At 36.2% G+C, this 14,531-nt stretch overlaps 1 protein-coding gene across 4 annotated transcripts in view; it reads right to left on the minus strand.

Annotated features, from left to right (window-relative positions):
• TENM2 (teneurin transmembrane protein 2) overlaps nucleotides 1-14,531 on the minus strand; it is a 715,493-nt gene that overhangs the window by 498,625 nt on the left and 202,337 nt on the right. For all 4 annotated transcript variants that reach the window (XM_029997792.1, XM_029997790.1, XM_029997793.1 and 1 more), the window contains one exon: nucleotides 832-1,107. In XM_029997792.1, coding sequence (XP_029853652.1) covers nucleotides 832-1,107 — 276 coding nt within the window. The remainder of the gene's footprint in view (nucleotides 1-831; nucleotides 1,108-14,531) is intronic.

Here is a 14,531-nt window from a genome sequence, read left to right on the forward strand (position 1 = left end):
TGCACCTTCATCACCCTACAGGATGGAGGACAAATTCCTGCAAATCCACTTTTACTATTTTTCCTCTAGTTTAATTTAAAAACATGGGAGCACAGAAAATTCCCTAGGTAAAAATTTTTAGCTGATAGGTATGAAGAACATGAATCTGGGTTATAGGAATTTGAAAGGACAGCTGGCTTAATGCAGTTTACTTTGAGAATCAACCAATGTCTAGGCGTTTTGTCACAAATGATTGTTACACTGTCTAAAGTCTCATTTCTATGAACTTAATGACTATAGTAAACAGAAGTGCTTTGCCTCAGTCTGATGCATAGGTTTGCTTTCTAAAAGTCCCCAATACTTACCAATAAGCAAACAGCAAATTAATTGTATTTTTTTATAACTTCAAAAACGTGAAAAAACACACAAAATTAAATCTGATTGTTACAAATTAGCACCATTGCCACAGCTAGTAGTGTATTGTAGGTTATCAATATTACCTCAAGCTGTGTATAAAAATCACATACAAGAAACTATTTCTCTTAAGAAATTTCTTTCTGCTTCTCATCATTAAGATTAATTTAATGTACTCTGAGCACAAACTTCTGTGAAAGATTATTGCGTGGAAAGTAAATTGTAAGATAAAACACAAAATAGATCATATTATATGATATACATGTCATAGAGTTTCTTGATATTGATGCTAAAACAACCCCAACATTAAAAAGCAGCTTTAGTCAAACTGAGAAAGAAAAGTGAAAAATTAACCTTTAAAAGAATACTCATGTATTTTTAAGTATGATCACGTTCTCATACATGTGCATTAAGAATATATTGAACAAAAAGGCCTACCATTTTCCTCATCTGACTTATTTTCATTGTCGGAGTCGGTAAGCGTGAGAGCTGAGTTTTCACGACTTGACAGACCGGAACTTCGCCTGGATTTGATCCCTCTTCCCCACAGCCTGATGGCATGCTCCGGAGACATTCCTCCCTCCGTGTCTGAGTCAGCATCAGAGCCGGTGCTCAAGGAATAGCCTTGATGGAGTATTCCTATGTCTGAGCAGTAGCCGCTTCGATGGGGAGAGGGCTCACAGATTCCTAGTTCTGCAAGGGTGAAGTTTGTTCCTAGAAGGGGAATTAAAAAAAAAAAAAAAAAAAGAAAAAAAAAAGAAATTTAAAAGCTAGGGGATTTATTTTAAGTTGGAAAATATCAGACTTTTTTTATTTCTGTTAACTATGCTGCATAAGCCTCTGTAATGAATTACATACAGAAATCTCTGGTGCTCAGATCTAGCAACTTAACTAAAACATATTGAATATAGTTAAAATGGATGAAATACAGAAAACAAAGGTAGGAAAGGTCTTTAAATTTTAGGTTACTATTTTGGCCCCAAATAATTAATCACTTAGGTATGTGATTAACATAAAGCTCATGACAAGAGCTAATGACATGACCTGCTTTATTATGTACCTAACCTTATATTTATAGGACCAGAGCATGAGCTTTGAAGTTGAGCATTTGATTACTCAAAAAGAGAAATTTTTTCTTATGAAGCTAATTTTCTCATACACAAGTCTTCCATAGAGATAGGATTTTTAATTCTAATTTTCATATAGTTTCCTATTTCATAGAAAATAAACATTTCTTTGGGAAAACAGAGTTTACAGATCAGGATCACTTGAAAGAATGCAAATTTATCAGCAGTGTAACATGAAAGCTTGTCACCAGCTTTGCACTTTTACATTTGGTGAGATTGATAGTTTAATATCTGCTATAGAAATCAAGATAGACCTTATAATCATTGTAATGGTTTTCTACCTTTTTTCACCATATTCAAGAATAAAGTGTGCATTGATACCAAAATCAGGAGGACATTGGGTTTAAAGGCAAAACTTTCAGGAACAATGTCAAAACATGTGACCTTTAGCAGTTAATAACGAGTCAGTGGATAAAGTCTCATACATTTTTAAAGCACATGGAGTCCCCCAGGGTTCGCGGAAAGTATAGACTTGCTGGCTGAATTCTGCTTATGTATTTGTTTCCTACAGTAATGAACAGGATGGTAAAAAAATATAGGGAAATATTCACTGGTCTTGAAGGCTTTCAAAGGTTTTGAAAAGCAGTCATTTTAGCTTCATTACATTGGGCTCAAAATGAAGAACAAAGACAGACTGAAGTCACTGGCAGTATAACTGCCAACTATTTAATTAATTTCTTAATTCAGAGGGAAACTAGATCTCTGGTCTGTTTTTCTAAAAACGTAGTTTTATTTTTTCCAGAAGTAGTTTATATTTTCTCCTCTTCCTCTATATATTTATCAGAATGAAGCTATACAATGGATGTTCATACACTAAATAAAAAGCACACTTAAGTGTCTTCTATTAACAAAGACAGTAACTTTTTTTTTTTTTTTTTTAAGTGTTAGAATTTCTTTCACAGATTAGCCAGGAAAGATCATACAGTATTAAATCTATCTATCTGGTTCATCTATCTGTATCAGCCCTCTCTAGTTTCACACCTAGCTGTTAAAGTATTTTTTGGATATGGGATGTATGCACACATCTGCAGAAAGTAAAACTGGGCCCTACTTAACTTTTATTCCTAGATCTCATCAATTAAAGGAAGGTAATGGATTTCTTCTGGAAGACTGAGCTACATCTTCATCCAGCAACAGCTAGACAGCAATATTGAGCATGACAGGAGGGAGAAGACATGCTCTCTTTCACCCCTAGGTTAACCCGTAAACAGGCCAGCAGCAAGAGAGTGGCCAACAGCTTCAGGTAAAGAAGTATCACTGCCTGGATGCTTCTAAAGAAACGAAGCATTTAGTGGCAATGTTTAAAAAGATTATAAAAAGGCTGACATTAAAAAAGTCAGCTCTTTTTCATCAACACCAAATTAACCTGAACCCTCCTAGTTAGGAGTATATTTTAACCTGCCTTCTAATATTTATTCTAGTAATCAGAAATTTTGTGGTTTAGTCAAAAGCAGTGAACTGAACAGTCCTAAAAATGAGCTTCTCAAGTGCACTTCAGTCTAGACATTTTTTGCCTTTTTTTTTTTTTTTTTTTTTAGTAAGTAAAGAGCTCTGGCATGACAGATGAAACAAAGCTACTTTTAAAGAAAATGTAAATTTTAATCAGGTCCAATTTCAGTAGAAGACATTTAACAAAAGCAGCTTGATTGATTAGAGTTTTGTTTTAGCCACATGAGCAAACTAACCTTAGACTCATAAAAAAAAAAGGTCAAAACCAACCCAAAATATAAAACATATATAAAAAATTGAGTGAACTAAAGCCTACTAGCCCCAAGCTTTCTGACCTACACAGGCAGAGTGCATCTTGACATTAAATACATGTTAAAATTACCAAACTCATCATGAAAGTGAAGTTTTTCAAGTTTTCTTGTTTGCTGTTGGCATAAATGTCTACAAATACACACCAATTATGAATATATTAGCTTAATTAAGCTGGTTTACATACACGGTATAGCTTTTTAATGATATTCTGTGGATTTTAACAGCCATTACAAGCCCAAATGATTTTACTCTGATTAGCATCCTGTATTGACGTCAGAATCTGACTATAACATCTGATGCAAAAAGCAATCTGCAAAGAAATTCTTACTTTATTTGTCTGAGGAAAATGGTAAAGGCATTGAAAGTGTAAGGAAAATACAGTATTGACAGAAATCATTCATCCATTTCAGTTTTATTCTCTGGGAACTTGGCATCATCCAGAAACATGGAGAAAAAGATTTGAAAACTGACCAAATTCAAAAAATTTGAGAAGTGGATCAGATCAACTCAAGAACACAAATGGAATCAGCCTCTGGGAAAGCATTTTCTATCCTGCTTCTCAGAAATCTCCTTACAGTCTTACAACAGAAAATCTCCAGCATCCTGATGATAGACATGAAATATTCTAGAGATTTCCTTCTCCAGCAAAAACATGTTCTTCTCTGGTAGAGTCTAAGTTAGTTTTATTTATTAATTTTCAGTGTTTGCTTCTGCAAAATATGTGAGACTGTTCTGTAAGACAGCATACAATGGCCGAATAACTTGTCCTTGGATACCAATAGGTAACCACATAAGAACATATTTTGGAGACATTTTTCGCATCTATATACATACGTAGATTTTATATATACATACATATATAAACCCATTTTTCAGAGAAATATTTTATATTTAAATATATAAAAATGTATCTATATATATTATACTTCTTGATACCTTCATAGCCCTTAAGTTATTGTAAAATCTGAGGAAAAGGAGATAGAAACACTACAGTTACGTTCTCTAGACCTATTCTTGATCTGGATCATATTCTCCTACATGCCTCATTTCTCTAAAATGAAACTGTCCACTTCTCTTGAATAACGTATGAACTGCTTTCACTAATATAATATTCTCTTATTTGCTCAGCCATTATTGCACATTAAGGTATTAATGGCATTAGTAGACTACCCTTGTAAATTCAGATAATGGATAAATACAGTTCTGCATGCACAGAAATCATTTGTTCAATAATTCATAGCAGAAAGAACCCTACTATTACTTTGCAAATAAAGTATAGTCTCACAAATAATGAGAAAATATCTAACCCATTTCATATCCGCTCAGTATCCTGGCAGGATACTCCCTGTGGGATCCTGATGACGGCAGGGTTACCAAGAACACTGCAGCCCTCGTCGTCCCCACTGCCAGTAGAAACTGCAGCACCTATGGGCTGGAGTGAGGAAACGGACACAGCCTGGCCTGGGGTTAAGGTTTAGCGTCTCCTTCAAGAAGTACTTTTCTTACAGCTCTTTAAGTGATTAGGAGATCAAGCAAACCAAGACCTCCCAGAAGAAAAGCGAAGGAAGGGGGGCAGCAGTACCTGTTGCTTGCCATGCCCTGGGAATTCAAATTGTACCGCTGCGTATTCACAGAGAAAAATCTGCTCCATGAGCTAAAGTGCACTACGAGCACTAGCAGTCAAAGCACATGGATGCCTTCTGACGGTGTTACACAGCATGCTCTACCTCTAGGGCTTGCATGGAGTTGGGAGTAACTGCATTTTACTGAAACTTCACTTGCAAAGTAGGACTGAAATGTGCAGGCAGAATCCGTTCTTGCCCATTCAAAACTTAAGGGTGTTTTCTTTCAGATTCTTGTAGTATCTACTACATTGCTGGTGATACTAAATGAAAAGAGATAAATAACATCCGATCTTTATTGGTGGAAAAGAAAAAACCTCTTTCTCATGAAGAACACACCACACAGAAAAAAAAAACCCTCACAAGGTTTTTTGCTTTTTCATGTGTAAAAGAGCTTACTAGCCTCCATCCTCAGTCCCTTCATCTCCACCTGCAGAAATCACTAGACCATTTTCATTAAAGAAGTTAATACGAGCTGTTCCCTTAAGGTGTATGCAATCTTTCATACAGAAATAGACCAATAGCATACTAGTTTTGAAGTGTAGTATGTTATGTACTTGATCATCATTGCCCATAATCTACATGCTGTGAATAGTCCCTCAATGGAGTAGAAAAGAAGATGTTTTCCTTTTAATTAGTACATTACTTCTATTATCTTTTGAGCACATCTCCTTTTACAGAAATTTACTACTGAAGTTATTTAGTATATAATACTTACTAAAAGTGTGTTTAATTCAATGATGTACAATTCTACTCATCATCTCAGTGAAGACTAGAAAGCATTACCATATAAGCAAAGGTTATTTTCACCTAACCTCTCGGCAGAGGTCTTATTTGGGTCATTACAAATTGCATGAATTGCCCTTCTGAAGATTAATCTAATCCAGCTGTGATCGCTACAAGATGCCTCAGAGGAAGATATCTGAAACCAGTAATGCACAGATATGATAAATTTGCCTTCAACACTAGATCAGCAGTTCAAAACTGGGCTAAGTCTAAAATCAAAAGGATAAATATCACTTAGATTCTTTGCTACTATAATCAATTACAAGAAGTAAGGATAACAAGAATACATTCATTTAAGATATTTCATCCTTTCTCAAAATTTTGTTATGTTCATAGCTATAATGATTTTTGCTGGCACAAGTACCACAATTTAGCTCCAATCTGCAGTATATGAAGAGGTCGTTCCTCTTAACAAACTCTGATGCACACTTAATTTTTCTCAATTCTTTATGCATTCATTTATTATAATGACAGGGACAACAGATGATTACAATCTCATTTTTTAATCTACTTACTGTAGCCATTTTTAACATTTACCCTTTTTACTCATCTTCCTTATCCGATAAACAACTGCCATCTTTTTAATCTGCTGTATTTCACCTGTTTCAATACTATTCTTTTTCCCATGGTTAAAGATCCTGTTCTACAAAATGTTTTACTTAATTTTGTTTCTAATTCTACACTATCAGATACTCCAAACTGAGACTTCAAACCTATGCTGAGGGATACACTACTGCCTTCCTGCATTTTTATAGCTTTTCTACTATTTTATTTAGGAATTTTGAAAAAAATTGTATTAATATAAGTCCTTTATTTTATAAATGTCCCTCTCCCCTCCCCCACCTCCCTCTTTGATGCATCATTATAAAATATACTGCATCTTTCTGGTGGTTTAAATATACTTACATCAGAAGTATCTTTTCTGTGTAACATACAGGAATTTTAACCACGTAATCACAATGAATAGCCTCTGTGTCAAATCTAATACTAGCATGAAACATGCCTGGAAAATTCTCTCTCTTAACATCATTGATCTCACAATGACTGCAATATTCCATTTCTGAAGAAAGCACAAATCCAAAAAGAAAAGCACAAAGAAAAGATAAGCTCTTCTTTCACTGTGATCCCTCCAAGTAGAGGAAACAGCCCCCGGCTTGGGAGGCCAGGTAAGAGCGAGCAGATACTAGCCACCCTAGCCACGACACTCATCAGCGTACAGCAGGTTTATGGGCTAGCTCTTCCTCCCCGTTGTAATATTCGCAAACGTGATTACATAAACTGAACTGTTTACCTGAACTCTCCTAACACTCCTCTTTCCTAACTCTCTATCCATTTTCCCCTGATAATAGTCCTTTGGTAGCGTGGGGAAGGGGCAGCGTAAGCTCCTGTGGAATGAACTCTCCACTGATCAAACACTAAAAATACCTGAGAATGGATTCCTTAGAAACTAGAAAGCAACAATAATAAACAAGCTATACCTTGTTCTAGGTTTTAAAATCTATTGCTGGGGTTTAACAATAGCAGGACGTCCTACATGTTTCTGTTACTGCCTACTAAGAAGATTCGCAGATGACATATTTTCATGTAAGATTATTAAATTCTAGGTATTGCTAGTCAGGAAAGTGAAACATTTTATAGCTAAGTGAATGTGAACTTTCACCACTTAATGATGATAAATCTTACTTTCATAGAGCACATTTGTGACAAAGCCATCAGGAAATGCTTTACAGATGTTACTGAGAAGTATGAGAATACCACAGAGGTCTTGATGCCCATCTCCAATGTGCTGTCACCCAGCCCGCACGTGCATATGTACATACACACGCCACTCTGGTAACACTTGCTACAATTTAGAATATACATGTACATTGCAAAATTTTGTTACAAATACTAACACAGTAGTATGCAGACAACATTTTTTAAAATTCAATAGAAACACAATGGTTTTCCTCAATGTGAAACTCCGGCAGCCCCGGTCCCTTCTGCAGCAAACTGACTAGAAGCAGTAAACAGAAATCCATACGCACATTACAACACGTGGTTTGAATTTGAAATATATTTTCTAGCTTCTCTCATCAATGACAGCAAAATCCTTTAATTGTCTTTTTTATAATCCTCTTTCTGCCTTGCTTCTTTCTGACTCGGAGATTCCCAAGCCTAATACCAGGATACAGATGTTTCTCTTTTTGACAATAAGGCTGTTGACAGTATTAATACAGTAGATTCATATCCACTTAAAAAAATTATAAGGTTTATAAAACCAGGCATCTAATGAGATTTCACTCTAGCTCACAATATTACATAACCTTCAGTTATGTGATCATATTCTGTTTTTTCAGTAAAATTTCCTCCTTTGGTGAAATGACTGTGGAGCTACTCTCATTTTTTTTTTACCTTCCTCATTCAGTCTTTATATACCAAATAGAGAATACAGTATTTTTAATTACTTCATACACATTTTCTGCGGTTGTGCTGAATGTAGTCTCTGAGAACGCCTCAAACACTACTTTCTTTATCTTCACCTCCTTATGAGGTGAGCTTTTATCATCCCCATTTTATAGCTTTTAAACTAAGGAAAGGGAGAATAGAACAGCCTCTTTCCAGAGCACAAACTAATTTTGGCAGAACAAATACCATCTAAAAATTGTATTTCTGGTATCACCTTATGGTGATGAACTTCTTTTTAATGATATGCTGGTTTAGGGCAAACTATGCATTTATCGTTTTCTCCTCAAATGCTGATGTTGATTAAGGACAAAATTAGATTTGGGAGGACAAGAGGATGGAGCTAGGTGGCAAGTATTTATTATCTACCCAACGCAGCCCAGGTTAAAATGTAATTCTTCAGGCTAACGTTTTACTTTCTTAGGCAGTCTTTCATTTATTGTAAGCTTTCCAACTTTTCCAAGCTCTGAGGAATGGTAAAAGGAGAACAGCTTCATTTATTACAAAGGGATGTGTTATTCCTACAGATCTGTCCGTTCTGAAACCTGAAGGAGACAGGAAAAAAACTACGCACTTCTGTAAGCAATCGCTCTGCTCTCCTCTGCTGCTTTGCCCTTCTGCGTTCTGCCTAGGCGCACTTCTCCTCCTCCTCCTCCTCGCTGATTAAGTGCCAGCAGAAAGCAAATTCAGGGCTGAGCCCGCCCTGTTACTGCCCGTGCGGTGCCGGCAGCGGTGCAGGAAGAGCAGCTATGGGAAGGTGCTGCTCAGACCCGACCCGCGGGCGGGCAGCAGCTCCCCGGCACACGTGCAAGCTTTCATCAGTTCTGCAGGCAAACTCCAGCAAATCTATCATATTTCTGCAGAGACGCGGAGACAGAGAGCAGGGAAAGGTTTTCCAAACTTGGAATCTCCGATTCAAAGGATGGAGATACTTCAGTTTAATGAACACAACGGTCACGTGATGTTTCCGCTGCAAGCAAAATAACGTATTTTCTCTACCATCGTTCTCAGAACCAGTCAGGTACTCCCTCCTGTCCGGTCTCCAAACAAATCAACCCAAAGTAGACAGAATTAATGGCAAATTTCAACCTAAATACTTCGATCTATTGAAGTTTTGAGGTGTTACTATAAGAAATGTATGTAAACTCAAGTATACGCAACGCATTAACACGTAAATAAGAACTTCCTTTCTCAAAGCAACTTTAGGCCTCTCCATGTATCTACTTATCTCCAGTAGTATCATCTACCATTTAAAAGGCAATGACTGTTTTGTGATCAAAATCAAATTAAAAATCCATGGGGTTGTGTGTGCTAAACGTGCACAATGTATACCTGTATTTCCATAAGCATGTGCCGTGTCAAAGATGGCATCCTGGGCAACCTCCAGCAGGAGGGGAAAAAAAAAAAATCTGCTCTTTTTAGGGCTACTTAGTGTGTAATAAGACAATGAGTATGACCAGTAATCTAAAACAACTCTAATCCTATTTTCTACACTTTTTGTTAAAGTGACAAGAAAACGGGAGTAAAGTTTTATGTTTAAAACTACAACAATACACTTTTTTCCTATGTGAACGAGACTCGAAATGCTTCCACAGATGTGATAGTAGACATTTTAGCATTCCAAAATTAGTTGTGTCACATTACTCATGTCCCAATACGTTCACAAAATTACAAAGTTAACAATTGGGCTGTTGTGCAGCATTGGGGACTAGCAGAAACTAACTTCCACATACTAAAAAGAGAGACTGAAAGCAACCCACAAAAACAGTAACTGGGGGAAAACCAGCACAGATTCTGTTCTTTTCATCTGTGAAGTGTAGGCAACAACATTGTGCTAACACAACTGTCCAAACGATATAACGTACCTCTGCAGTGACAAATACTGCATTTTGGGGATAAAATCTGTACCAATTCACAGCTATGTTCTGTTATACATTCCAACAAGAATGTGGTTATCAATGACTAAAATTCTGTTCCTATTATTTTTTCTTTTACAAGCAGCAGAGAAAGAACAGAATATGAAGCTTCGTGGCAAGTAATGTTGTTCTTGCTGTAAACTTCCCAGCTCCTGTCCCAACATCATCAAAGTAACAGTGGTTTTTGGAGGGGGTTTGTGTTGGTTTTGGTTTTTTTTTTAATAGAAATTTATGAAAAGGAGTTAAAGTGCATATTTTCTATTCCCAGTCGAAAATGACGCAAACTAGGGAATAATTTTGTTATATGCCTGTTTCTTCTTTAGAGAACATAAATTTCTAAATCAAATTCACCACAGAAGCACAAAAAAGATAAAGAATATACTGCATTTGTGTACATAAAGTGATTGCTACCATAAAAAAAAACACAGAAAGAATTATTTTCAAATTGCTTTTTCATGTTAAACAACCTGTTTAACACCTGATAATATCTCCTGTCACACTAGCATAGTATTTTACTATGAAGGAATAACAACAACAGCTCCATGGAAAATGCAAACTTCAAAGAGGAGTCAGTTTTAAAGATAGTACAAGGAAAGAATGAAGTGCTATCCCAACAGAGAAGAGCTAGCATTTACTATCTGTACTGTCTATCCATGTTCGCAATGCACAGTTAGGCTCATTTGGCACAAAGTAGTACAATAATTAGACCATGGTACCCACAGAATCTAAAATCTCAGTTTCCACCACTAAAAAATGGTATGAGTCATTTGCATTCTAGTCTAGCTCATGAAGATGCTGGTCTTCTGGTGTAAAAGCATTTTAGTCATGTCAGAAAAGGACAGTGAGTTCTCCTTGGTCTCCAGGAAAAAACCCAACAACTCAGTTGACCATAAATATACAGATATGAGTACTTTTGGATAAAATCACTATACAGCTACTAATCTTCATTGATACACGAATCTGAGTTCAATTATTAAGAAAGATTTCTATGAAAATCTGTAGGAAACTACCAGAGGATAAATTAGCTGGTGATAATTTGCTGAATTCATCAAAAGCCTTTTCTTATTTTTATACTGTTAAATCAAGATTTGAAAAGCAGTAAAAAATAAACCACTGTTCATGACTTGATAAATAAGCTGTGCTCTCAAGAAACAGTAAAAGTCACAGGTAATAAGCTTTCATACTTTCATAACTGTTTAATTGGGAACTCTTGAAAAACCTGAATCAGCTGTCATCACAGATGAAACCTTAATTGTTTTCTTTTATACCTTGCTTCACAAGTTAGGAACATGGGTAGTCTATATTTTATGAAGGTCCCCAGGCACACATAAAGATTCCTTAGCTCTAGCAGCTGTCAGCTGTTTAGTCACAAGGTGCTTCTTCACTGTAAACATCATGTCACCTAGAAATAATGGTAATGTAAATTGTATCCTGTACAGTAGAATAAAAGAAGTTTAAACCATTATTCAACTCGCAACTTTTGTGTTTACATTCTGAATGATGTTGCTCATAACAGGTTTTAGAAATGCCAGAGATGCCAGCCTTTAACTCTGCATTTCTAATCCTGCTAGGAGGACAACCAACAGATCAATGTGGATGACTTTGAGGACTGATAAAGGAATTCATCTAAAATGGAAAGAAGAGCTTCCCCCAAAATTCAAACAATTTAAATGGAGCATCATATGAATTAAAAAAGCATACTGAACAAATCCATATAAATTTTATGCCAAACTTAAAGAATAATGAAATTAAAATCATTTGAGCATTATAATTTTGAAGAAAAGAAAATATTATAATCAGGTATCAAGGAAAACAGATTAAGGTCTTTGAGACAGTATACCTACTAGGAAACAGACACAGCCACATTTTCTTTTATTCATCATTTGTGTTCATTTTATGAAGAGATCAGGAAACGTCTTTATTTATTTGATTGAATTATAAATTGCTTTCAGCTTTTCATTTTTAATCCTAGTAAAATAATTAGTTATTTTCATGGCCAGTCAGTTGTGGTATTATAAATGGAACAGCTGGCACCAATTCAGATTACTATTGGTCCTGAACTTTGCTACAGATGAAATACACACCCTTAATACAGGATTTCTTTTATCTACCAATAGACTATAATTTGTAGACTGCACATACAATCGCGAACACAGAAACTGAGTGCATCCTGGCCTTTCTGGCTGTACAAGAGCTGCAATGTTATAGGCAACAGAGCAGCAGATCCATCAGTTCCATTGCTGGAACTGACTGGTCTTACCAGGCTTCTGCAGCACTACGGAAGGAAGAAATATAACCTCCTTCCACGCACCTCTTTTCCTTCCCCACAGTGGCATTTTCCGCACACAGAGAACACACTGCTATCCTGACTTTTTTTTGCTAGTCACTGTAAATCCAAGTGCAACATCTTCATTTTAGCCTGTTGCACTTGGGCCACTGCGCTGGCAGGCGCACGCTGTTCTAACATTCTCTTCCTACCTCAGAAGCACAGCTCTGCTTGGTTAATGCGATCTGTTTCTCTATTTTATCTAAAGTTTTGTCTGTTCCAGTGGTTTAGAATTTCAGTTCCCGTATTTAAATTTTAATTTAGATTACTTTTCCCTTCTTCTTCTTCAATGAACAGAAGTGAAGATTTGTAGTATGTGCCAATGAAGAGCTTATAGATGATGTGTATTCTAACTTTCTGCTGTTTGAAACTATGTCTTTGTTTTTATAAAACTCTATTTTAATAATAAGGCCAGTTGTTGCCCTTCTGTTGTCCTTTCCCTTCCATTTTTGTCTAAGATTCGAAGGACTGCTGGCACTGACTTTAATTTGGTTAATAACAGAATGGAGATGCAAATGTGCCAAGCAGTAAGTTGAGCTCCAACCACCACTTCAGCACTGAGTTTAACAGGTAGCAGTGTGTGATCTTCTGAAGAGGCAATGTCAAGATACCTCAACTAAAACTACGATTCTGTCAAATCTTCTTTTATGTGTGGGAAAATGTTGACCCTGATTTTTAAAAACTTTTTTTAAAAAACACATTTTCCCCCACTAGGTCAACTATTCTACATAAGAACCAGTTGTAATAAAAAACACTTTACTACCTAGCCCTTCTCTATTGCTTAGTTCTACACTAAATATCTTCAGCCTAAAACCAAAAATCTTAGTGAGGTGTTATTATTAGGAGATAACACAGTAAATACTACAAAGAGACCCAGACCAAAATTTGGTTCATTTGAAAGAGAGTTACTGTGCAGGCAGTGTTGTCTGACTACTTTTAACACACATGTCATCTTGCTTTGTAAGTGCCTTTACTTGCTTAATAAGTGCCTTGCAGATCAGGTGAAATGATAAATTCACATCTCACTGATAAAAATCAAGTATACCTAGGTATCGGACGATGCCATTAATATTTTTATTAATGTTATTACTACTACTATTATTATTTACTTTGCAGACTCCAATTATAGAATTCTTTGGATTTAACAAGAGGGAGATTAGATTGACTATTCATTAATCCTCACACTAGTTCACACTTTTTAACCTACCAACCATTTTCAAAGCAGCACTTTAGGCTAGTTCACGTATTTCCTTTTCGGCTATATGGGAGTCACAGGCAGTTTTCAACCTCAAGTCAGGTTTGTTTTGAAAGGGAGTATGGAGAAGGTAAGGACAGGACTGAAGACTAGGGATGGAAAAAAATCTCCTCTCTCCTACTGACAGGATACCTTGGATGAGAGAGCTTGCCCCTTCTGCTCCCAGTCTCTTATTTCCATTATGTGAATACTGACAGAAATCCTGTGGCTGTGTGGTACTGTTGTATATCTCTTGCCTGTGGCCTTTCAGTCACTGTCTTATCTGAAAAAATTATTTTCTTAATTACTGGTGTGATAGAGCACACGAGCAAAGCTGGTCAGTAGCTTCTGATGGCTTAAGCTACCATGACAGGCTCTGGATACTTCACAGATTTATCCATCACTTTCAGACTGATGAACCTTTGATTCAGCTAAGCATATTAAAACTTGCCAGCACATCTATTTAAATTTCAGATCTGTGGTTCTGAAAGGCATTTGGTTGCTCTATTTTCTTCTTTGTCATTTTCTTAATGACTTCAGAACAGGGAACAGGCATGCATGTTGGAAAACTACCCTTGATTTAAGTTCCCCTACAACTTACTTTCGTCATGGAAACAGAACACAGCATATGTTTTATAGCGCTTTTTTTTTTGTATACTTTTTTTTTTTTTTTTTTTAAACTGGGAATATGGCAAACAATATGCACGGATATACTATCAAGGAGAAAGCCATTTCACCCTTCAATGGGAAAGCCAAAAGAAAGAACCCTCAACCCAAAATAGTGAACAACCTAAAAGTTTCCAAGGATTTCAGATCTGGAAAGTCAAGAGAGAAATCTATAGCTAGATAATGAGAAATGTACAGTACTGATCAACCGTGGTCCTGTACATCATTTTAGGGATAACTTTAAGAAGTCCAAAA

Source organism: Aquila chrysaetos, chromosome 22 (genome assembly GCF_900496995.4).
Source record: "Aquila chrysaetos chrysaetos chromosome 22, bAquChr1.4, whole genome shotgun sequence".
Lineage (NCBI taxonomy): Eukaryota > Metazoa > Chordata > Aves > Accipitriformes > Accipitridae > Aquila > Aquila chrysaetos.